At 54.0% G+C, this 24,188-nt stretch overlaps 6 protein-coding genes across 6 annotated transcripts; 5 read left to right on the top strand and 1 right to left on the bottom strand.

The window, feature by feature from the left end:
* The first annotated feature begins 1,017 nt into the window (after window positions 1-1,017).
* Window positions 1,018-8,637, top strand: KVR01_003852 (bifunctional carbamoylphosphate synthetase/aspartate transcarbamylase). Its single transcript, XM_044792139.1, has 4 exons — window positions 1,018-1,174; window positions 1,243-2,003; window positions 2,057-8,088; window positions 8,144-8,637. Exons 2-4 carry the CDS (start codon window positions 1,373-1,375, stop codon window positions 8,198-8,200), a joined length of 6,720 nt encoding a protein of 2,239 aa, XP_044648867.1. The 5' UTR covers window positions 1,018-1,174; window positions 1,243-1,372; the 3' UTR covers window positions 8,201-8,637.
* A 318-nt stretch (window positions 8,638-8,955) lies between these two features.
* KVR01_003111 (uncharacterized protein) lies at window positions 8,956-11,477 on the top strand. Its single transcript, XM_044789121.1, has 2 exons — window positions 8,956-9,882; window positions 9,952-11,477. The coding sequence occupies exons 1-2, from the start codon at window positions 9,250-9,252 to the stop codon at window positions 11,404-11,406; spliced, it is 2,088 nt and encodes a 695-aa protein (XP_044648126.1). The 5' UTR covers window positions 8,956-9,249; the 3' UTR covers window positions 11,407-11,477.
* Window positions 11,478-12,836: 1,359 nt separating this feature from the next.
* Window positions 12,837-14,764, top strand: KVR01_002583 (uncharacterized protein). The gene is made up of 2 exons (XM_044785042.1): window positions 12,837-13,508; window positions 13,559-14,764. The coding sequence occupies exons 1-2, from the start codon at window positions 12,846-12,848 to the stop codon at window positions 14,054-14,056; spliced, it is 1,161 nt and encodes a 386-aa protein (XP_044647598.1). The 5' UTR covers window positions 12,837-12,845; the 3' UTR covers window positions 14,057-14,764.
* Window positions 14,765-14,856: 92 nt separating this feature from the next.
* KVR01_003387 (uncharacterized protein) lies at window positions 14,857-16,055 on the bottom strand (the record flags this gene model as incomplete). Its single annotated transcript, XM_044790537.1, has 5 exons — window positions 14,857-15,148; window positions 15,218-15,255; window positions 15,309-15,384; window positions 15,443-15,625; window positions 15,697-16,055. 5 exons carry the CDS (start codon window positions 16,053-16,055, stop codon window positions 14,857-14,859), a joined length of 948 nt encoding a protein of 315 aa, XP_044648402.1.
* Window positions 16,056-17,586: 1,531 nt separating this feature from the next.
* Window positions 17,587-21,369, top strand: KVR01_002119 (uncharacterized protein). The gene is made up of 3 exons (XM_044790791.1): window positions 17,587-17,784; window positions 17,857-20,923; window positions 20,979-21,369. Exons 1-3 carry the CDS (start codon window positions 17,693-17,695, stop codon window positions 21,276-21,278), a joined length of 3,459 nt encoding a protein of 1,152 aa, XP_044647134.1. The 5' UTR covers window positions 17,587-17,692; the 3' UTR covers window positions 21,279-21,369.
* A 202-nt stretch (window positions 21,370-21,571) lies between these two features.
* KVR01_002422 (ubiquinol--cytochrome-c reductase catalytic subunit RIP1) lies at window positions 21,572-24,004 on the top strand. Its single transcript, XM_044786748.1, has 4 exons — window positions 21,572-22,013; window positions 22,174-22,262; window positions 22,331-22,481; window positions 22,602-24,004. The coding sequence occupies exons 1-4, from the start codon at window positions 21,575-21,577 to the stop codon at window positions 22,781-22,783; spliced, it is 861 nt and encodes a 286-aa protein (XP_044647437.1). The 5' UTR covers window positions 21,572-21,574; the 3' UTR covers window positions 22,784-24,004.
* Window positions 24,005-24,188: the final 184 nt, after the last annotated feature.

Genomic DNA, 24,188 nt, shown 5'->3' with positions numbered 1-24,188 from the left:
GCCTCACACATGCGACAGAGACGCCAAGTGTTTACCAGCAGCAATCAGAGGCTTCCATGCTGAGACTAAGTACTAGTAGTCTCACTGTAGTTCGCATAGGCGGTGAACAGTTTTCTGGTGTGGTGTGTACTGTGCATTAGAGAGGTGCATACTAATAAAGACCAAACCGTGGGGGCACAGACGGTCAGCTCATGCGCATGTCAGGATGGGTGCCGGGCTGAATAGTCCGGCCCATCGTCAGATTTGCCATACTACTAAACGCCAATATGAGATAAAAAGCAGGCCAAGACCCAATGATGCATTTTTTGATCTTACACGCTGATGGCCTACCTCCCAATTGCCAGGTGTAACGCTGCCTGCCTTCTATCTATATGGCCATTGGCCAACAGTAGCTCGGATCCGAAGCCTGGGCCGCCGGGTCGGAGCGTGAGCCGCAATCGCAGCTGGCTATGTCATCGTCATCAGATCTCGGTTGTCCCGTGTGCTTGCATCCCTCAACCTGCATGCGTTGTAGGTGGTTGAATGGCAGAGCCTGGGCTGCTCCATGTTCTTGCAGCACAGTCAGCACCCGTCCTGGTATTGTACTTTTGTACGCACCATACGTCAAGCCATGCCACATGCTAGTCTTGACCAGTCTTCGACAGTTCAAACAAAGGCCAGGCTCGGACTGTGCCAATGGTCTGGCAACGGTGGCAGCCAGAGGAGGAAAAAATCTAACAATTTATCGTGACTCACATGACCTTGGATCGACACGTCGACTTCGGCAGCAGAGAACACAAAAAAACAAATACTCGTCTAATTGTTCCACAGCGCTGGTTTGGCTCGAATCCCGATCTGGGCTAGCTGCCCCAGGATCTCGAGTCTCGAGTCCCGACAAAGCAGGGATGCGCGATTCATTCCGGCTCCTCCACCCACGCGTTGTCCAACCACAGCCCACACTTCTGGTCAAACTACCTATCGATAAGCCTCTAAGGGCAGAAAATTTTAGTGACTTAACCAAAAGCTTGGTGGGGAGAAGCTGGGGTCCGGTCAACAGGCTTCTGACATCCCACTTCACTTGCTTATTGCCTCCCGCAATTCGCCTTGTCCGTATTTTCTTCTTCTTTTTTCTCCCCCTCAACCCACCAGTTGAGGTTCCTGACGACATTCTGCTATACACAATAGCACCCTGCGGGTGAGACGAGGCTGCCATTGGCTTTCCACCCCCTCATGCTCGGAGCTAACTGAGCCCTCTTGTCCCAGGAACCACCATCCACTACTCGAGCGAGCCCTGCCGAGCTTGCTGCCATCTTTGGCACCGACTCGTTGAGCTCCTCAAATCGCCCGAGCCTCTAGGGAGACCATTCTCGATACCCCCTTCTTCCTATTGACCATGGCTTCCAAGGCCTTCCCGCCAGCTTCGGCTCGCCTTAGCGGCCAGAACGAGGACCTCTTCTGCTTGGAGCTCGAGGATGGCTCCGCCTACCAGGGCTACAGCTTCGGTGCTCCCAAGAGCATCGCCGGTGAGCTGGTCTTCCAGACCGGCATGGTTGGCTACCCCGAGTCCGTCACAGACCCTTCCTACCGTGGCCAGATACTCGTCATCACATTCCCCCTAGTTGGCAACTATGGTGTCCCCTCGCGGGAAACCATGGACGAGCTGCTTCGCGACCTGCCCGCCCATTTCGAGTCGTCCCAGATCCACATAGCCGGTCTTGTCACCGCCTCCTACTCGGGCGAGGACTACTCTCACTTCCTGGCAACTTCTTCGCTCGGCACATGGCTGAAGGAGCAGGGCATACCGGCGATGCATGGTGTTGACACCCGTGCATTGACCAAGCACATCCGTGAGAAGGGTAGCATGCTGGGCCGCATGCTGCTGCAAAAGCCGCAAGGCGCCAATGGCATTCCTAATGGCACCCTCGGCCAGGCGAACGGTGTCCCCCAGGCCATGAAGGACTGGAAGCCGTACTTTGACACCGTTGATTGGGTCAACCCCAATGAGAAAAACCTCGTAGCAGAGGGTGAGTGAAAGTGCAATGGGCCTCGTGTCGACTTTCTGCTCACTTCTCCTTAGTGTCCATCAAGGCGCCAAAACTGTACACGCCTCCCGCAGACATCGCTGTGAAGCACCCGTCTGGTAGGACCATCCGAATCCTCTGCCTCGACGTTGGTATGAAATACAACCAGCTTCGTTGCTTCCTCAAGCGAGGTGTAGAGGTCCTGGTATGCCCCTGGGACCATGACATTGTGGCGCAGGCGGGCGAGGAGTACGATGGTCTGTTCATCTCCAACGGACCGGGTGACCCTTCCGTCCTCGATGTCACCGTAAAAAACATTGCAGCGGCCATGGCAAAGAACCGCACCCCGGTGTTCGGTATCTGCTTGGGCCACCAGCTGCTCGCCCGGGCTGCCGGAGCCGGTACGACCAAGCTCAAGTTTGGTAACAGAGGTCACAACATTCCTTGCACAAGCCTGGTCACTGGAAAGTGCCACATCACATCTCAGAACCACGGTTTCGCCGTCGACAGCAAGACTCTCCCCTCAGACTGGCAGGAGCTCTTCGTGAATGCCAATGATGGAACCAACGAGGGTATTGCCCACGTCAACAAGCCATACTTCAGTGTTCAGTTCCACCCCGAGAGCACTCCTGGCCCACGTGACACCGAGTTCCTGTTCGATGTCTTCATCCAGACCATTACCAACTGCGCTTCGGACAGCAGCCTTCTCTCAAAGCCAGTTAGCTTCCCCGGAGGCACGGCGGCACAAAACGAGGCAGCCCACCCTCGCGTCAAGCCCAAGAAGGTCCTCGTGCTTGGCAGCGGTGGTCTCAGCATCGGCCAGGCTGGTGAATTCGACTACTCTGGCAGTCAGGCCATCAAGGCCTTGAAGGAGGAGGGCATCTACACTGTGCTCATCAACCCCAACATTGCCACCATCCAGACGTCCAAGGGTCTGGCGGACAAGGTCTACTTCCTTCCGGTGAACGCCGAATTTGTTCGAAAGGTCATCCAATACGAGCGGCCCGATGCCATCTACGTCACCTTTGGTGGCCAGACTGCCCTGCAAGTCGGTATCCAGCTCAAGGATGAGTTTGAGGAGCTTGGAGTCAAGGTCCTCGGCACACCGATCGACACCATCATCACAACCGAGGATCGTGAGCTGTTTGCTCGCAGCATGGAGTCTATCGGTGAGAAATGCGCCAAGTCTGCCTCAGCAAGCAATGTCGATGAGGCCATGATAGCTGTCAAGGATATCGGCTTCCCCGTTATCGTGAGAGCCGCCTATGCTCTTGGTGGGCTGGGCAGTGGCTTCGCCAACAACGAAGCCGAGCTTCTTGACCTCTGCAACAAGGCCTTCGCTGCCAGTCCTCAAGTGCTCATCGAGCGCAGTATGAAGGGCTGGAAGGAGATCGAGTACGAAGTGGTCCGTGATGCCCAGGACAACTGTATCACCGTCTGTAACATGGAGAACTTTGACCCCCTGGGTATCCACACCGGTGACTCGATTGTGGTTGCTCCTTCTCAGACCCTGTCTGACGAGGATTACAACATGCTTCGAACTACTGCCGTCAACGTTATCCGTCACCTCGGCGTGGTTGGAGAATGCAACATCCAGTATGCGCTCAACCCATTCTCAAAGGAGTACTGCATCATCGAAGTCAACGCAAGACTTTCAAGATCCTCGGCACTCGCCTCCAAAGCTACTGGGTACCCTCTTGCTTTTATCGCCGCCAAGCTGGGGTTGAACATCCCCCTGAAGGACATCACAAACACGGTTACCCGGTCCACTTGCGCGTGTTTCGAGCCCTCTCTCGATTACGTCGTGGTGAAGATGCCTCGTTGGGACCTCAAGAAGTTCACTCGAGTGTCGACACAGCTGGGCTCTTCCATGAAAAGTGTTGGTGAGGTCATGAGCATCGGCAGGAGCTTCGAAGAAGCGATCCAGAAAGCCATCCGTGCGATTGACTTCCAGAACCTGGGCTTTAACGAGACCTCGAACGCCCTCATGTCGATTGATGACGAGCTGCAGACACCATCGGATCAGCGTCTCTTTGCCATTGCCAACGCGATGCATGCCGGCTACACTGTTGACAAGATCTGGGAGCTGACCAAGATCGACAAGTGGTTCCTTAACAAGCTCAAGGGCTTGAGCAACTTCAGCAAAGAGATGGCACAGTATAACACTGGCGACATCACTTCAAACCCGAACATTCTGCTACAGGCCAAGAGACTCGGGTTCTCGGACCGACAGCTTGCCAAATTCTGGAACTCGAACGAGTTGGCGGTGCGTCGACTGAGGGACGAGGCTGGCATTATGCCCTTCGTCAAGCAGATTGACACCGTGGCCGCCGAGTTCCCGGCTATGACCAACTATCTGTACCTGACCTACAACGCAACAGAACACGACGTCAAGTTTGACGAACATGGTGTTATGGTCCTGGGCTCTGGTGTGTACAGAATTGGTTCATCCGTCGAGTTCGACTGGTGCTCGGTCCGGGCTATTCGCACGCTCCGTGAGGCTGGCTTCAAGACCATGATGGTGAATTACAACCCCGAAACTGTGAGCACCGATTACGACGAAGCCGACAAGCTCTATTTCGAGAACATCACCATCGAGACTGTTCTTGATATCTACCAGTTGGAGTCCGCAAAGGGTATTCTCGGCGCCATGGGTGGTCAGACACCCAACAACATCGCCCTGCAGCTTCACCGAGCTGGAGCCAAGATGCTGGGAACGTCTCCTGAGATGATTGACTCGGCCGAGAACCGATACAAGTTCTCTCGTATGCTTGACCGCATTGGTGTCGACCAGCCTACTTGGAAGGAGTTGACCAGCTTCGACAAGGCTAAGGAGTTCTGTAACATCGTCTCCTATCCTGTCCTGGTCAGACCTTCTTACGTACTGTCCGGTGCCGCTATGAACACAGTCTACTCTGAGGCAGATCTGGAGAACTACCTGAAGCAGGCAACGGATGTGTCACCTGAACACCCGGTCGTCATCACTAAGTACATTGAGAATGCCAAGGAAATTGAGATGGACGCTGTCGCCCATGACGGAGAGCTTGTCGGCCACTTCATCTCCGAGCACGTCGAAAATGCCGGTGTGCACTCGGGTGATGCGACTCTGATCCTGCCGCCCCAAGATCTGGAGAAGACCACTATCGAGCGTATCGAAGAAGCGACTCGCAAGATTGCCGTTGCGCTGAACGTTACTGGACCCATGAACATTCAGTTCATTGCCAAGGACAACGATATCAAGGTTATCGAGTGCAACGTCCGTGCGTCTCGTTCGTTCCCCTTCGTCTCCAAGGTCATGGGTGTCGACCTGATCGAGATGGCTACCAAGGCCATCATGGATGTGCCTTTCGAGCCATACCCTGTGGTTGAGAGGCCTGCCGATGCCGTTGGTGTCAAGGTCCCGCAGTTCAGTTTCTCCCGTCTGTCCGGAGCCGACCCTGTTTTGGGAGTTGAGATGGCCTCGACCGGTGAGGTTGCCTGTTTCGGTGTTGACAAGTATGAGGCATACTTGAAGGGTTTGATGTCCACTGGTTTCAAGATCCCCAAGAACAACATCCTGCTCTCACTGGGATCTTACAAGGACAAGATGGAGATGCTTCCGTCTATCAAGAAGCTGCAGGAACTCGGGTACAAGCTCTTCGCCACAGCAGGTACTGCCGACTTCCTCCAGAACCATGATATTCCCGTACAATTTTTGGAGGCACTACAGGAGGACGACCAGAAATCCGAATTCTCGCTCACGCAGCATTTGGCAAACAACATGATCGACTTGTACATCAACCTGCCCTCCAATAACAAGTACCGCCGCCCAGCCAACTACATGAGCAAGGGTTACAGGACACGAAGAATGGCCGTTGATTACCAGATTCCCCTGGTCACGAACGTGAAAAACGCAAAGATCCTCGTCGAGGCCATTGCCAAGCACATGGCTCTCGACGTGAGCATCGTGGACTACCAGACCAGCCACCGTACTGTTGTGCTCCCTGGTCTGGTCAACATCGCCGCCTTCGTGCCAGGCATTGTCTCGGAGAAGAGCCGCGACTTGGAGGCTGTGACCAAGGCCTCCCTCGCTGCAGGTTTCACCATGATTCGGACCATGGCTGTCGGCCGGGAGGGCGCTATCACAGATGCGCGGTCCTTGACCGCCGCTCAGCAGAACGGCAAGTCTGGGATCTACTGTGACTTCAACGTGTCAGTCGCTGCCACCTCATCGAACGCCAACCAGATCAGCCACGTTGCTGGAGAAGTGGGTGCCTTGTTCATCCCCTTCAACCACCTGTCCGACAATATCAGCAAGGTTGCCGCCGTCACTGCCCACTTCGATGCTTGGCCATCACACAAGCCAATTTTGACAGATGCCAAGCTCACCGACCTGGCATCGATTCTCCTTTTGGCCAGCCTGCACAACCGCAAGATCCACGTCACGTCTGTCACAAACAAGGATGACATCAAGCTCATCGGACTAAGCAAGCAGAAGGGGCTCAAGGTCACATGTGATGTGTCCATCTACTCTCTGTACCTGTCGCAGAATGACTACCCTCAATGTGACTTCCTGCCGACTGTCGAGGATCAACGCGCCCTGTGGGAGCATCTGAGCGACATCGACATCTTCTCCATTGGCAGTCTGCCTTACCAGTTGGCAGCTGCCGCTGGTGCTGAGGTCGATGCCACGGTTGGAATCGCCGAGGCCCTTCCCCTGCTTCTCACCTCTGTAAGCGAGGGCAAGCTCACCGTCGACGACATCAAGAAGCGTCTGCATGACAACCCCGTTGAGATCTTCGAGTTGCATGACCAAGCTGGCACTTTTGTGGAGGTCGAGATCGAGCGTCCTTCTACAGTCTCCACCACCGCTGGCTGGTCTCCAATTGCTGGACGTGTCGTGAGGGGAGCTGTTCAGCGCATCACATTCCAGGACAAGCTTGTCTGTCTTGATGGACAGATTCTTGATGGACCTGCCATCGGAAAGGACATGTCAAGACATGGCGCCTTGCCGCCACCCATGTCGCCGCTGATGAAGCCAGCCTTGCAAGCTGCGGAGACCCCACGAACGACGGATCGCCGCTCCTCAGTAATTGGCTCAGCGCGGCCGATCGTCAAGCCTCGCGGCTTGGACAATGCGCTGGGTCAGTCGTTCAAGAACACAGTCTTCGAAGACTTCGGCCCATCGCTGCCTCTCCAGTCCTCCCATGACAGCCCTCTGCAGGCGCTTCTGGCTCAGCCGCACTCGTTCAAGATGTCTCACGTCCTGTCGGTGACTCAGTACACTCGTGCCGACCTGCACCTCCTGTTCACCGTCGCACAGGAGATGCGGACCGGGGTTCAGCGTGAGGGCGTCCTGAACGTGCTCAAGGGCCGTCTGCTCTGCACAATGTTCTACGAACCCTCGACACGAACGTCAGCGTCGTTCGACGCCGCGATGCAGCGCCTTGGCGGGCGAACTATCGCCATCTCCACGTCGACTTCTTCTGTCAAGAAGGGCGAGACCCTCCAGGACACACTGCGGACTCTTGCCTGCTATGGAGATGCCGTCGTCCTGCGCCATCCTGAAGAAAGCTCGGTCAAGGTCGCAAGGAAGTTCTCGCCTGTCCCAGTCATCAACGGCGGTAACGGATCCAAGGAGCACCCCACCCAGGCCTTCCTGGACCTCTTCACCATCCGTGAGGAGCTGGGTACCGTGCAGGGCCTGACCATCACCTTCGTCGGAGACCTGCTCTACGGGCGCCCCGTGCACTCGCTTGTCTACCTGCTCCAGCACTACCAGGTCAAGGTGCAGCTCGTCTCGCCCAAGAGCCTGGCGCTGCCGCCGCAGGTGTACGAACAGCTTGTCAAGTCGGGCCAGCTCCTGACCGTGTCGGAGACCCTGACGCCCGAGATCCTGGGCCGCAGCGACGTCCTGTACTGCACGCGTGTGCAGCAGGAGCGCTTCCCCAGCAAGGAGGAGTACGAGGCGGTCCGCGGTGCGTACCGCATCGACAACGCCACGCTGAAGCATGCCAAGAGCAGCATGATCGTCATGCACCCGCTGCCGCGGAACGAGGAGATCGCGGAGGAAGTGGACTTCGACCCCAGGGCGGCGTACTTCAGACAGGTAAGTCTCCTTCCCCGCCTGGGCAGAATATGTGTTTGCTGACTCTTTCGCACAGATGAAGTATGGTCTCTACACCCGCATGGCTCTCTTGGCTCTTGTCATGTCCAACTGAGAATCTTGTGCTGCTGTGTATTTAGACTGACTTGCTATTTGCGTGTTACGAAAATTTCTGGACGGGTAAAATCTGGTACCAACAGGATGGTGCAAAGAAAGAGAAAAGTATCTGAGAGTTCGAAATGGTTTCCGCTCTTTTCTTTCTCTTCGCATTTTTTTTCTTATAAATTAGACCCGTAAAAGGTCACAGACCAACGTATACAAAGGCATCAAGTAGACGTAAATGGGGCTCACACCCTGGATTTTGGTTAGGTTTGTGTGTGAATACGCTGGGTGTATATGTTAGTTATGTATGTATGTATGTTTTGTATACGTTGTATGTTAGGTGTTTGGGTGGTGTGTGTTTTGCGTTTGGGTCGTTTTTTGTTTGGGTTTGGTGGATGGATTTTTGTATATAGCGTATTCTGTGTTTTCAATGATACCCCCTCCAGTTTTCTTCTCGCTCTTTGTTCACTATTGTATTCTGCGTCTGGCTTGGCGAGTCTGGTCTGTATCTTCGAAGCTGAAAACGAATTGACAGATCGACAAGTCATACACAGCCTGGTCGATTTCGTACACCAACAGTTCAGCTATGTGTAATGTGGGGGTACGCGACGAATGCGCTGCCACCATCTGGAGCTCAGCCGCGTTCGCAGGATAGCTGCACATGCGGTGCAACCCAGGCAAACAGGGTCGGATAATTCTACATCATGGGAAGCAGTGGCCGTCAAGCATTCTGGCCACCTTCCACAGCCATCTTAGCCGGCCGCTAATCTGCAATGCACACCGATGGGTCGACAAATCAGGTTGACGCCCAGAAGTCTGCTCAGGGGGCTGAATGTCCAGCGATACGCAACGTGTACAGCGCATATGGAAAAAGGAGGCCCACGCGTTCTGCATTTTCAATGAGGCTCTAAATTTCGTGGCCTGGTCCCCACTTGCATTGTTTCTCCCTGTTCTCATGACGTTCAAGAACCAGCGGTCTCGTCAGCGTCTCTTGCGGTTCTCTGCTTTAGCTATTACCAACAACCTGCACGCTCTGTCAACCGGTCAGTGAGACTGGTTCCCATGAAATTCCATGGTCAACTTTTGAAAACCTCGCATACTATCCAGGATATTCAAAGCAAAATGCGGCGTTTCACTCAGTCCCTGCAGTATGAGGCTCGTCTCCATAGACACGAAGCTATTTCCGAGGCCCACGAACAAACATTTCGGTGGCTACTGGGTGACAACGAGGACGACAGCCAAGTCAAGAGTGGATTTCCCCAGTGGCTAGAGTCAAATGACGGGATTTTCTGGGTCACAGGGAAACCAGGCTCCGGGAAGTCGACTTTCATGAAGTTCGTTGCCGGTGCAGCACGGACGCGTGAGCTCTTGGATCGCTGGGCATACCCGACCATTCTTGTTGCTCATTATTTCTGGAGCCCTGGCTCATCGATACAGAAGTCCCAGGAAGGGCTTCTACGATCGTTGCTTTACGAGATGTTTCGGCAGTGTCCAGACCTTATCCCTGTAACTTGTGAAGAACGATGGCGGCAATTAGACGACCCGGCTGTGCCGAGTGGAACTTGGTCATCGACCAGCCTGATGGAAACCTTCAGAAAGGTCGCTATGGAGACGTCCCTCGGAAGGGTCAACTTCTGTTTCTTCATCGACGGTCTTGACGAATTTGGAGGATCCCATGGGGATCAACTTGAGCTGGTTTGTCTCTCGCTTCTCCTCGTCCCTTGAGGTTTCGGATATCACTAATCCTTCTTTCATCTCGGGCAGTGCAAAATGGTGTGCGAGCTGGCTCAGTATCAGCATATCAAGCTTTGTGTATCAAGCAGGCCATGGAACGTATTCGAAGACGCATTTGGCGCAGGCCCCAAGATGTACATCCATCATTTGACGGGGAACGACATAAGAAATTATGTTTCCTGTCGTCTTCGCGAACACCCGCGGTGGATTGACTTGCCATTCTCAACCCTGGCCGATGGCCAGAGGTTGATCGACCAGATCGCAGAGCGTTCCGACGGGGTTTTCCTCTGGGTGGTCTTGGTGACGAAACTACTCCGCGAAGGAATGACAAACCGCGATCGCCTCGCAGACTTGTGCAGGAGGTTGGACAGTTTCCCACGAGAGCTCGGTCCACTCTTCAGACATATAATGGACTCTGTGGAACCCATATATCATGTGAAGATGGCGACCATGCTCCAGGTTGCTCTTGTCGCAGAGAAGCCACTCCATATGCTCATGTACGACTTCCATGACCTGGAGCATGACGACGAGTACCACTATCTAAAAAGACGTTTCGAGCCACTTACCAAGGATGAGTTTTCCGATGTCAAGAGCCGTGTACCCTACTATATTGATAGCAGGACGCGAGGCTTGCTTGAAGTCTCAAGCTCCCAGGAGGTCACCTTCCTCCATCGGACTGTAAAGGATTATCTTGCCGAGCATGCCCTCTCGATTTTCCCAGAGATACAACTTCCAAAGGGCTCTTCACGAGCATTTAATCCGCACCTAAGCATTCTACGCGCCTACGCGGCATGGGTCAAATGTGCGGTTCCGGACACACTATGTCGGCACGACTTTGCAAACTACTACTCCAGCAGCGAAGCCACGGACGGCATCACGCCTAGCATCCTCAAGCTCACAACGGAGCTGATACCCTACGCCGTTCACCTGGATCCGCTGAGCCGCTGGGACCGCCGCATAGGCGAAGTCGTCGATGACATAGATAACAGCATCGCAACCCTGATATCTCGGACCAGGTCCTCTGCTGGCTCCGCATGTGGCGAGGCGTGGGGCGGGAAGCAATTGAGGCATGAGCATAGGATCGATTTGGACAGAGTCACATTTCAGGAAGATTATGAATGGAAGAAAGCGCTGTTCTTTCGGGAGAGCCTCATCAAGGCAGGTGCCACCAACTATGTTGCCGTCATGGAGTTGAAAGAGCCAACCATCCGGGAGCCACAGGACAACAAGAGATACTTGGGCGGCAACCACTGTCTAAACACCGAAACAACCCGGTATGGTCACCAAGGAATCATTTCGCATTCTCTGAGGTGGTCTTGGAAAGTATACCTGGTGGTTTTGAAACGGTTCCTTTTCATACTGTGCCCATTCATATGCAACCTGAGCTCGGGTCTCATTAAATGCCTCCCGCACTTTCTTACTCGTTTATTTTTGATCCCACTGTTGTCCTCTTTGGTGAAGTTTGTGTATGGAAATGATGGCTAGGGATTAAGATTCGTTGCCTGTATGTCAGACTGGAAATTCTAAAGCGAAAATCATTGCGTTTATCCATAGAACACATTTCTTCCTACTCATTGACCACTTCCTTTCGATTCCGTTGTCTCAGCAGCCGCCGGTAGCGGCCCTAGACATGGGCTACATAAATAGGTACCTCACCCCCGAGAGCTTTTCAGTAGAATTCATCCTTCCTTATTCTTATTTGATCAGTACTTAGAAGTGGCTATTTTGTCCACTTTCTTGCTTATTGCAAGCTAACCGTAAACCGTGAAATCGAGGGCGGGAGGCCCCCAGACCCGGGTGCGAAGCCCTCGCCCCCCGGGTTCGCCGTTTGACAGTGAATAAGCATTTTTCTCATGCCTTTGTATTTCTCACATCCATCGGCCTTCTGTAAGACGTTCAGCTGGGTGATCGCCTGCTCTTTCGGCTTATCTTGAAACAATCGGAAGAGCTCAGCGGTGTCACTAGAAGAATGAGAAAAGTCGAGTCTAACCGGTGAGACATCGTTCCAATGTGCATGGCAGTATCTGTTGTAGGCCCGCTCGCTCAATTTCATAGCACTCCAATCGCCACATGCAAGCTGTCGAAGACGATTGCCTATGTAGTTATTCCTCCGTTGCTCCGGCTCGTTAGTTTGATCTCCTCAAGTTTACAAATTGGAATGGCGTGGTACATAGAGGTGGTGCCAGTGTCATGCAGCTGGCAATTTGATATGTCCTGACATATTTGGTATTCGAATTGATTGGAGACAAGATCCCAGAAGTTCTGGACCTCGGCGTATCAACATTTTGAGGTCACATAACATCTGGTGCCGAAGAATCTGCCTTGGGTACCTAGGTACCAACTTGGCACTTCGAAGCAAAAATGCACATGCCACTGGCAAAAGCCGAAGCCCTATATGCATCAAGGCAGCACCCGAGCCTCGCTTGAACAACAGCTGACGGTAACCTTTGCTCTCCGTGATTCAATGTGCGGTCAGGAAGGCGACATTCACGGGTGTTCCACAAACCTTGTATAAGTAATTAAGTTGTACTAAACAACGAACCAGATAGTAGGACCCATAGAGCCCTAGTCACCCAAATTTACATACTTATTTTCAGCCAATTCATAGAACGTAAAGAGATGTTTCTAGGGTTACACTTTTACTGTGAAGAGGCTCAAAACCGAGGTCCTGGTAATATGGGATGCAAGCTAGCCGATCGGCCTGTTCCGTTGCTCCGCAGTAGGTGTGATGGATCAACAGCTGCGACTGTTGGTTCAATGTTATTTTTAGAGACTCTGGGGTTGGTGCCCGCCCTGCAGCGGCAATCAGCCACGCACGATTGTGTGCTTGTCTAGTGAACAAGGGGCGTGGGTAAATACTACGGCCTCCGCAAGCACAATGACTTCTCCAGGTTCACCAACAAAAGCCCAAACAAGTCGACGATATGTTGGTACCATGGGACACAGAGATCAATTTCGCGAGCGCCCTGCTGTTACACAGCTGTGTCACAGTCGTTCTGAAGGAGGCGTTCAACGTGATTGAGATCGCGCGGCGCCTCGTCCTACGACGGTGGACTGTTCAGTCGCTCAAGGGTGGCGAAAACCGCCAAGACCGGATCGGGACTTCAATTGTGCTGGACGGCTACACTTCAATATTCTCGCACGACCTGGATGGCGACCTCGCGGAACTTTATTTCACCAACACAGGGCTCGGTTTGCTCGCTGTATCGCTGGCCTCGAGCGTGGCAATGAACTTGTTCTTGCCAGGCCTCGTTCTAAACGCTGTTGTTGCCGCAACGTTTGCAGTCGCTTTTCTGGCTTCGCTAGTCAACGGCAAAAAGGGATTGTTACTACCCATATTGGCACTGAGGCGTGCTGGACGGTTCATTTGGTCTGACACTCCTTTTGTCAATTTCTTCTCCGTGATATATATTGCGACCGTTCTGCGGGGCCAGTCAACCTTGCGGCTCCAAGATTATGTTACTTTCCGCAGCATCGCCGTGCTGGAGCTGGTTTTTATGAAGGGGAGACTGGCGGCGTCTTCCCCCGAACAGCAGATTGCCCTGGTCAGAAGGCTCGTTGCTAGCGAGTGGGTAGCAGTAAACGCCGTGAGTGCCACCTAGAATATGGATTATTTAACTGCACTAACAAGGAACAGAATCGAGGCAATCAATACCTCGATCGGGTGTACCCATCCGCCGAACGCGATGACATGGTGACTTTCACCACGTTGCAGAGGCTGTGGGTCATGCTCTTCAAGACCAGTATCAGCTATCACTGTGGCTGTCTGAAGGGTTCTCTGGGTCCAGCAACTGTCCCACTGCCAGATCTAGGGTTCTACGCAGATGGCCCGTCCAAGGATTGGAAGATTTACAGGGTCTCGGAAGACGTAATGATTTTAGCCGATTGCCTGGACACGTCTACTCCCAAGAACCAGTGGGGACGTTTCATTTCTTCGGCTCATGGGGTTCTCCTTCGTCGGCTTGGGAAAGTTAGGGTCATCTATCTCTTGAGGCTCAAGACTTCCGCTGAGACAGGCTGCATCTCATTGTGGCACTCAAACATTAACTTGGTTACAGGTGTTTCGAAGCAATGGCTGCTTGACGAGTTTGATCGTTCACAGCCTCAGGGGATTTGTGTTGTTGCAGGTAAATGAGAGTCTACGGTTACGCAGCCTTGAGAGAGCACCTGAGGTCTTCAAGCCGGCAATCATGACAAACGCGCTTGAAAGGCTGAACGAGCGCACGAGATGATAAGCGGATATACTATGTTGGCAAGAAAAATGTGTTTATCCAGTCGCCGGTCTCGGGTGTGCGAGCGCGGCCTCAACGCCTACTGCTTCATCTGCCTGGGGCACAACGATCGGGGGAGCTGCTGCCGATGCAGGGTGGTCACAATCACATGGCTGCACATCAACTGCTCACCTCGCCTTCCCCCGCGGGGAGAGGCAGCGCCTGCACTGTTGCTGGTACGTGGCCATGGACCAGACGCGGCCCATCACTCAGGGAAAGAAGAAGCGCATCAACCTCAAGATCGCAGACGAGCACATTGGCATAATGGGAAATGGCAACTAGGACACACAGAGCTGGTACCACAGCCAGGAGACCAATGTCCTGTTGAACAAGTAGCGAGGCTGTGTGCCGTGCTTTAATCGATGGATTGCGCAGGATCCAGAACACGCAGGGCATGGGTGAGTTTGAGGAGTTGGCATTTTCACTCTCCGCCGGTCTGATGTGCTCATGGAACAGGAGATTTGAGCTTGTGCTTGGCTTTGGTTAAGTATGTCGCTTACGAGTAAGTACTAAGAGGCTCGTGATTGCAGCAAATAGTGTGTGTGAAAACACAAGCATCCACACAATCTATTCTTGAATAATACTTCTATGGCACCCGCTGCCAAAACACATCCTGTTAATGCTTCTTTATTATCCTTGATTCTGAACCCTACCCCGGGGTGCCTCAGAGGCACTGAGAGTAGTACTGATTTGAAACGGAGCAGGTGCTTCCTGACGCGCAGCAAGTAGCGCCGGTCCAACCAGTCCCGCCACACTGCCCGTACTTGGCAGCACAGGAGCCGCCTGAGGCGGCGCTGGTGGTCGTCGATGCGGCAGATGAGGTCTTTGTAGACGTGGCGAGCGTGGTGGACGAGGTGGTTGCCTTTGATGTGGTTGATGTCTGGGGGCTTCCGCCACCCGAGGCACCACATGTGAAGGGGTTGGGGCCGGGAATCGTGTAGGTTGATGAAGAGGTCCTGGAAGGAAGGAGTCAGCGTTTCTCAAGACCATGCAGAGGACATGAGTTTTCAGGCGTGTCTTCTTACATGGAATAAATGTTGATCAGCAGCCCAGGGTCATCCGCCTGATAAGAATGTCAGTGCTTGAGTGGCTTGATCAACTTGGACGTATACAAACCTTATAAATTCCGGGGATGCTGTAAGTTGCCGGCGTGGAAGCCCCCGTGCCTCCCACAACGTTGATTTGAGCACACCTGAGAAAAATCCCGTCAGTCTGAATAGATGGCAGTCATGACAACCAAGAGAACTTACTCCATGTAGAGCTGGGCCCCGCCAGAACTGCCAGCAGAATGCAATGCTATCATCTCGGCGCGCAACAAGTATTGCCCTGGGGCGATACAGGAAGGAATAGTGATGGCGTGTATACCCCCGTTATTGATCACCTTTGAGGTGCCCCATGCACCTGCATTGTAACCGTCTTGCTGGATCTTGAACCTATAGGGTGCGAAGCGTCAGCACGACTGATATCTCTCGTTGCTTGTGTCTCTCTAAGCCAAAAGCCTTACCATCCACCACCGACACCCGTGTCCGTCAGAGCGTTGTCAACCTTCTTCATATATGCCAGGGTAGGTCCCAGGTGCGACGCGTCCATAACATCGTCCGACCCCGAGGTCAAAGTGTGCCTCCAGATGGCGTTCACTGTGGATCCAGCTTGCACCGTGATGACTTGACTGGCCGACGCTGGGTCGTTAGGTGGTCCGTTACAGGCAAGACTGTTTGAGGTGACATCTTGGATAGGTCCGTCATAGGTCGGAGTCCTTATGCCATAGCTGACTGGATTCGTCGTGCCACCAGCGCCGAGCTGGACAAAGATGGTATGTGCCGAAGCCACAGAGGCGCTAAACAGGAGGGAAGAGACCTTCATCTTAGTTGTCACTGGTGATCTTCTGCCGATGTCTGCCTAAGAGTTGATCGAGTACAGGACCTGTGTGATGCCGAGATGTTCCTGACCACACCAGAATATTCAAATACCCAGGCGCATCACTCATAAGTATATATAGCTGCCATGAAGTCCAGGCCCAAGCGCGATACACCCTCCATCTCCCGTCAGCATCACGCGGCGGTCCGGGCCAGTATCTTCAGTGTCGCAGTCAGATTAATTTATCCAGCATGAGCCATGCCCTTCGCAGCACGGTGGTGTGTCCGCGCTACCGGAGAATCTCGCGAGCAGGGGCCAAAAGGGGGCCCCGGAAAGAAACTGGCTTCTCAATCGGAAGGTCTCCCCCCGTCGCTAGTGCTTGGCGAGGGTGTACAACGTTGATTCCCCACGCGGCCGGGTCGCAGCCAACGGCGGAACCATACTTGGGTCTAGATGCCCGGAGAAGCTTGATTGACTGGTTGTCTGGGCAAGCAGGCAAGGGAGTGCGGTCAAGCTCGTGGCTCGTGCGGAAGCTTGATGTGATCACCTGCGGCTACACTGGGCGCTAGGCCGGCTCCCTTCCCGATGTTCAGCGAGAAGCAATCGCGATCATGGGAAAACAGGTTGATGTGCAGATTCTAAGACATTCCGAGACGGGACATCTTCCTGTCATACTAGTAGCTTGGTCGGGCAGTCATTGCTCAGCTCCAAGATGGGAGTCACAGACGATTGGTTTTGGGCGGGGTTCGGTTGTGAACGATGTTTACCTTGGAATATGACCAAGAACTATAGGCAAAGATGTCAGACAATGAGATCTTGAACGTGTTGTGCTATTATAATTTCTGGGCCACAAGACATCATCGTGAGTGTGCTTAGCGAAATGCCGTTGCTAAACCAAAACATATTGCAGTGGTCCTCTGACACATCGGTAAACTGGCAATTGAATGTGACGAAACGTCAGCAAAATGGTCAAGACCCCCAGTGGTGAAAATGTCGCTTGACGCGCTCTAAAGTATGGACTGAAGAGTGGCCTCCGGGCGGGTAGCACTTGAGCCTCCAAGGTTATGATATGGGAAATTTCAACGAAGGAGGTATGACCAGTCAGTCGTTGACACTCGATTTGCGGAAGCTGACCTAGTCAGTGGTGGCTGACAGCCGGCTTATAGTGATGACGGTACGGTGATAAAGATGAACACGGCATAATTGGCATTCCCCAAGTGAGGGACACATCGAGGAGAGAGACGCAACATGAAGCCTCGGAGCAAGAATTGAGCAACAGCAGGAAGGCGAGGTTGATTAGTGGGGAAGAGAGAGACAGCACTGCTCTTCTGGGCCTGCTAAATCAATTGATGGATGGATACGCACTTAAGTAGGTACCGCGGTACCCAGGTACTGCTGGTGAGGTACGGTGACGCGCCTGAGCGCGTTGCGGGGAATCCTGTGGGGCTGAACGGCAGCCATGGCCAGGCCCTGGCAGCTCCCCCCACGCCGCCCGAGCTTAAGCACTTTATCTCCGTGATCTGCATCATAAGTCTTGCCTACACCCTTCACACGGTCATGGAGTCTCCAACGTCACCAGATTGAAGCATTTCCCTCCATGGCCATCTAATGATTCTTTCCCCTACACCAGCCTGTTGACTGCCATGGCGTACATTGCACCCATCCACCGGCCCAGCAGCATACGCCATGCTCTGCGGGCAAGGATCTTCGGCGATGAAGAGAGCCTGGTGATAGCGTAAGCATCCGACGCATCCTGGCCGCCCAGCTGCCCGGCCGCCCAACCCGACGACTGCTAATCTGCGCGCAGAAAGACGAACCGGCTCGAGATATATGGCCTCGTCGAAAACCAACTGATCCTCCGGCACTCCAATGTCATCAATGGGTCCATCTCCATGCTCCAGAAGCTGTCGCCAAAAGACAACACAACAGACCTGCTCTTCGTCGGCACCGACAGGGCCCAACACTTCACCCTCGCTTGGAACCCCGAGATAAGACAGCTTGAGACAATACAATTTAACCAGGATGTCGGCGAGAGGTTCATGCGCGACTCTCAGAGCCAGGACAAATGCGTGGTGGACCCGACCGGCCGGTTCATGGCCCTGCACCTGTGGGAGGGAGTCCTGACCGTGGCGCGGCTGCAGTCAAGAGGGCGCAACTTGAATCAGATAGACTGGATGGAACAGCCGCGTCTTTCAGAGCTCTTCATCAAGTCGAGCACCTTCCTTTACTCCGAGACCGGGCATCCCAAGATCGCCTTCCTTTACCAATCACAGGCCGACGCTCCCGATGCAAAACTAGCCACATACCGCTTCACCTCTGACGACAAGGATACCAAGGCTTCTAATTTCGACCCTCTGAAAGATCGAGAGATTTCAAAAGACGTGGCCGACCCGGGAGCCGCCATGCTAATACCAGTCCCAAAGGTGGAACAGGAGAAGAGGCACAACTTCCGCCTTACCGAAACCAACAATGCGAAGGCGTACCTTGGAGGTGTTCTTGTCGTTGGCGAGACTCGCATCACTTACATCGACGACACGACCCAGGCAGAGGTCACGGAGCCTTTGAAGGAAGCCTCGATATTCGTCGCTTGGGCCCCATACGATGAGAGACACTACTTGGTGGCGGACGAATATGGCAGGATGTATCTGCTTACTATCCTCACCAAGAACAATACTGTGGAGGTTGACCGGCTGCAGATGACAGTAATTGGTAAAACATCCCGAGCGAGTTGCCTCGTCTACATGGACAACTTTCTCTTTGTCGGCTCGCATTACGGAGACTCTCAATTGTGGCGGGTTGATTTCGAACAGGACGCGGGTCGCTTCCTCCAGCTGGCCCAAGTGTTCCCAAACAACGCGCCAATACTCGACTTTGCTATCATGGATATGGGCAACCGCGAAGGCGACAGTCAACTTGGAAATGCCTACTCCTCCGGTCAAGCTCGTGTCGTCACGGGAAGCGGTGTCCATAAGGATGGAAGTCTGCGTAGCGTGCGAAGTGGCGTTGGACTCGAAGATATCGGAATCCTCGGAGAACTCGAGGACGTCAGGGGTTTATTCTCTCTGCGATCTAGCGGCTCCGACAAGGTTGACACACTGGTTGTCTCGTTTATAACAGAAACGCGAGTGTTCAGGTTCGACTCGGCCGGAGACGTCGAAGAGGTGGAAAGCTTAAAAGGCCTGACGCTCGATTCACACACACTCCTTGCGGCCGATCTCGACAATGGAAGGCGATTGCAGGTGACGACCAATGCCGCGCGGCTATACGATAGGGACAGCGGAACGGAAGTCGCATCGTGGGATCCACCGACTCACGGCTCGACAATCACAGCCGCCTCGGCAAATTCGAAATGGCTAGTGATATGCGTGGACGGGAAATCACTGATCTCTCTCAATGTGGAAAAGGAGCTTGTCGTGTCAGGACAAAGTCATAGCAGTGACCAAGACCAAGTGGCCTGCGTTCATGCGTCACCTCACTTGATTGACGTCGGCGTCATTGGTTTCTTCACATCCGGCAACTTCTCACTGGTGGACTTGGCAACATTGGAACCACAGAAGGGCGAATCACTCCGCAGGTCGGAAGACAACGCCTCCATTCCTCGAGACATCGCCTTGGTACAAGTTTTGCCACGCAAAGTGGGAGGCCCAACACTCTTTGTGGCAATGGAAGACGGCAACGTTGTCACGTACAACGTAGCGGCAGATCTCTCACTCAGCGGTCGCAAGAGCGTGATTCTAGGCACACGACAAGCTCGTTTCCATCTGCTACCTCAGTCTGACGGTGTCACAAATATCTTCGCGACCACAGAGAACCCCAGTCTTATCTATGGATCAGAAGGCAGGATCGTGTACTCGGCGGTGACAGCCGAGGATGCGACCTATGTCTGTTCCTTTGACACAGATGCTTACCCCAACTCTGTGGTTGTGGCGACCGATTCTACCATCAGAATTTCCAAGATAGACACGGAGCGTAGGACACACGTCAAGTCGCTGGAAATGGGCGAGACAGTGCGCCGCATCGCATACTCTCTGAAAGAACAGGTCTTCGGACTCGGGTGTATCAAGCGCGAGCTCAAGAACGGAGAAGAAGTAGTGACAAGCTCTTTCAAGCTCGTCGACGAGGTTGTGTTCGGGAACGTCGGCAAACCATTCTTTCTGGACCAGGCGGCTGGCGAGATAGTCGAATGTGTAATCCGGGCAACACTTCCAGACTCATACGGAAACCCGGCTGAGAGGTTTCTGGTGGGCACCGGCTTCCTACCCGCAGAGGATGTCCCATCGCCAACAGACAACAACAAGGGCCGACTTTTGGTGCTGGGGGTTGATAGCGACAGAAATCCCTATCTGCTCCTCAGCCACAAGTTCAAGGGCGCCTGCCGATGCCTAGCCGTAATGGACGACATGATCGTGGTCTCACTCACCAAGACCGTGATAGTGGGCAAGTACTTTGAGGAGTCTTCTACATCGGGCAGACTCGAGCGCGTGGCATCGCACAGGCCATCGACATATCCTGTGGACCTTGCTGTGCACGGAAATATCATCGCGGTTGCAGACTTGATGAAGTCAATTAGCCTACTTGAGTTTATTCCCGCGAAAGATGGCAACTCTGCGATGCTGACGGAGCGCGCCCGTCACTATCAGTCTGCTTGGGCCACGGCTGTTTGCCACATCGAAGACCAATCGTGGCTGGAAGCGGACGCCCAGGGGAACTTGATGGTACTCAGGAGAAATCCAGATGGTCCGACTTTGGATGATCAGAGGAGAATGGAGACCGTCAGCGAGATGAACTTGGGTGAGATGGTCAACTGCATCAGAAAGATAGCAGTCGAGACCAGCTCAAGTGCCATGATTGTGCCGCAGGCATTTCTCGGAACGGTAAGTCACTATGAACTCAGGACCAATGCGAGTCACAATATTGACATTGTTACAGGTCGAGGGTTCCATCTACATGTTTGGAACAGTAGCATCGCACGCGCAGGATCTCCTCATGAGATTCCAGTCCAGACTTGCGGACAGGATACGGACACCGGGAGATATCCCGCTTGACAAGTACAGGTCTTTCAGGAACGCGGAACGAGAGGGCGAGGGACCTTTCAGGTTCCTTGACGGAGAAGTGCTTGAGAGATTCTTGGATATGGACGAGGAAACACAACAAGAGGTCTGCCATGGACTGGGGCCCAGTGTTGAGGATATGCGGAATATTGTGGAGGAGCTGAAGCGCATGCATTAGATGCTGTGGTCCTGTCTCACTAGCTGTAGGCTACAGCCTCATTGTATTTTACATGTGGTAGAGTAAATATCATGACCGACATGTCAAGTAATTTTCTATATTTCGTGGCATTGCCTAATGGAAAATGAATTCTGTTGTTGTCAAACATCTGCTTTGAAGTTACAGGCCGTACCCTAACCCCCTCGCACGCGGAGGCGGGGGCGTAAGTTGCCAAATGGATGGCTCGTTCCCGTCAGCCTCGGGTCTTACCGGATGATTGAGTGGGTCCACTTGGCCGTGGGCGTCAGCCCAATCAGATGCAGACCGATTCCAATTGGCAAGGCCTGTTTTCTCAGGCACTCGAATTTCTTAGCTGTCGCCCGGGGTCTTCCAAGCTTTCGCGAAAAGAGCTCATCGTCGTCGACGTCAATCCACAGCCCAACCACCCCCACACCACCCTTTTCCTCACGGTTATCGTCGTCGCCATGGCCTCGCTCACGACCGCCGCCCGCGCCCTCGCGCGCTCCTCCGCAGCCGCACCACGAACCGCCGTCCGATGCATGTCCGCGACCGCCGTCCGCCCGTCCGACAGCACCTACGAGAGCCCGTTCCGCGGCTCGCAGTCCACCACCAAGGTCCCCGACTTCAGCCACTACGCCGCCAAGAATGGCTCCAACAAGAACCTCATGTACCAATACTTCATGGTCGGCGCCCTGGGCACGATCACCGCCGCCGGAGCCAAGTCCACGGTCCAAGGTGAGCCGACACGAGCAACCTCCGGGAGAAGAGAGAATGTTGGGTTGGATGCGACAGAAGGGGTCAATTGGGACGGAGGAACCCAACTGGACAACCGAAATTGTCGGGAGGGAACGTTGGATGCGAGATGAAATCCGGGGCTAACACAAACGACGTGCAGAATTCCTGAAGAACATGTCCGCATCTGCCGACGTCCTGGCCATGGCCAAGGTCGAGGTTGACCTTGCATCAATCCCAGAGGGCAAGAACGTGAGTGCAGCTGGTGCGATGTCTACTGTTGGGAAGGTCCAATATCTGACGCGTGAGGCGCCGTACAGGTCATCATCAAGTGGCGAGGCAAGCCCGTCTTCATCCGACACCGTACCGAGGCCGAGATTGCGGAGGCAAACAAGGTCAACGTCGCGTCCCTACGTGACCCTCAGCAGGACGACGACCGTGTGAAGAAGCCCGAGTGGCTGGTCATGCTGGGTAAGCATACTGCCTGCCCAATTCCCCTGCGGCCCCTCGGCGGGAGGCAGTCCCGAGGCTGGCACCAGTGACATGACAGCACATGGGCATTGAGGCACAGCTTGGACTAACACGTAACAGGTGTCTGCACACATCTGGGTTGTGTGCCAATCGGCGAGGCCGGTGACTTCGGTGGTTGGTTCTGCCCTTGCCACGGTTCCCACTACGACATCTCCGGACGTATACGCAAGGGCCCTGCCCCCCTCAACCTCGAGATTCCCGAATACGACTTCCCCGAGGAGGACAAGCTGGTCATCGGTTAAAAGGGCTCGGCAAGAGCGGGTGTATGAGTACGGACGAGACGGTCGGTGACGGCCGCCTCCGCCGCCCCTCGAGACCAAACGGGCGGAGGCGACGTTGTCACTCTCTTATAGACGGCAACAGACAGCAAAGGAGACCGCGAGGGGGAGAGATACATCGGGGCGGGCATTTTCTAGACTGGCTCGCTGCAATGCCATTGTACAAAAGCATTCGAGCAGAGAAAATCCACACAAGACCTTTTCTATGTTAGCCGCCGCCGCCGCCCGGCAACCGATCGTCTGTGATATCACGTTCTTTCGAACAAACCATGACCGGATCAGCTTGATCCCACTGATGCATGACGGCAGGACGGGTGCCCGATGTTGATGATAAGACTTCGCGAGGCTATATGGAGTCGAACAAAATTCGGACCAGCTAACAATCTAGGGTTCAGAGTTCCTGTGGGTGGCTCTTGGTAGGGTCCGTTTCAGAATGTGCCGGTGACAGTTTTCTCCCGCGGGCGGCTACTCCTTTAAGGAAGATCCCGACCCAAGCTTTACTACTGTGTAGTATCGGCCGCAATCGACCTCGCCTCAGGGTTGGCCAAGCAGATTCACCAGCGCTGGCGCCCTAGGCAAGATCGTCGACCCGGCACGTCAAGCGGACGCCACCACGCTTCTCCAGCAAGGAGTCCAGCCAGCCGGGTGGGGTCGTGGCCGCCTCTGGCAGCCGTTTGAGCGGCGGTTCCGACATTCATGCAGCGGGACGGCGGCGGGTTTCTGAGGCATGTCATCTTGCATGACAGGACTGTCCACGAATGATATTCTCGCCATGTGGGAATAGAGTTGGTTCTGACAGGTTCGGCAGGCAGGGCCAGGATGACAGATGCTGCCGCAACTCTGTCATCCTCCCGGGGCGCTGGGTGTGGCTTGATTTGCAATCCATTTATGCTCCTGGTGGGTGTTTGGCCAGCAGTGCTCCGAACCGGACTCTGGGCTTTGGTGACCGATTCGTGTCAGGGAAGGGAGACTAGTGAACTACTAACGAACTGAAAAAAAGAACTACGAACTGCCATTGCCAAGACAACGTCGCTATCGGGCGTTTGACCCAGCGCGCCTTACAGGGTGTCCGGGACGCCCAGGCTGCGCTCTACAGATGTATTTTGAGTGGTGGCTGAGGATAAAAGTTGTCTATATTCACGTATGAAGGGGACAAGTCGAAACGATCACTAGAGTGAGTTGACGGAATCTTGCCAAGACCACCGAAAATACACATCGGGGTTTGGGCGTGGTACCAGGCGTGCGTGGTCGGATATGCCAGCCCATCATGCTTGGAAAAGCGCATTTTGACAGGTGGGGGGTTGCATGAAAATAATCTCGAGTCCAAGTCTCTGATGAGCATGAGGAAAAGGTCACGAGCAAGACACCC

The sequence above is a fragment of the Diaporthe batatas genome (genome assembly GCF_019321695.1).
Source record: "Diaporthe batatas strain CRI 302-4 chromosome Unknown Contig00003, whole genome shotgun sequence".
Taxonomy (NCBI): Eukaryota; Fungi; Ascomycota; class Sordariomycetes; order Diaporthales; family Diaporthaceae; genus Diaporthe; species Diaporthe batatas.
Note: the sequence above shows the minus strand (reverse complement) of the source record. Positions and strands in the feature narration are given on the sequence as shown.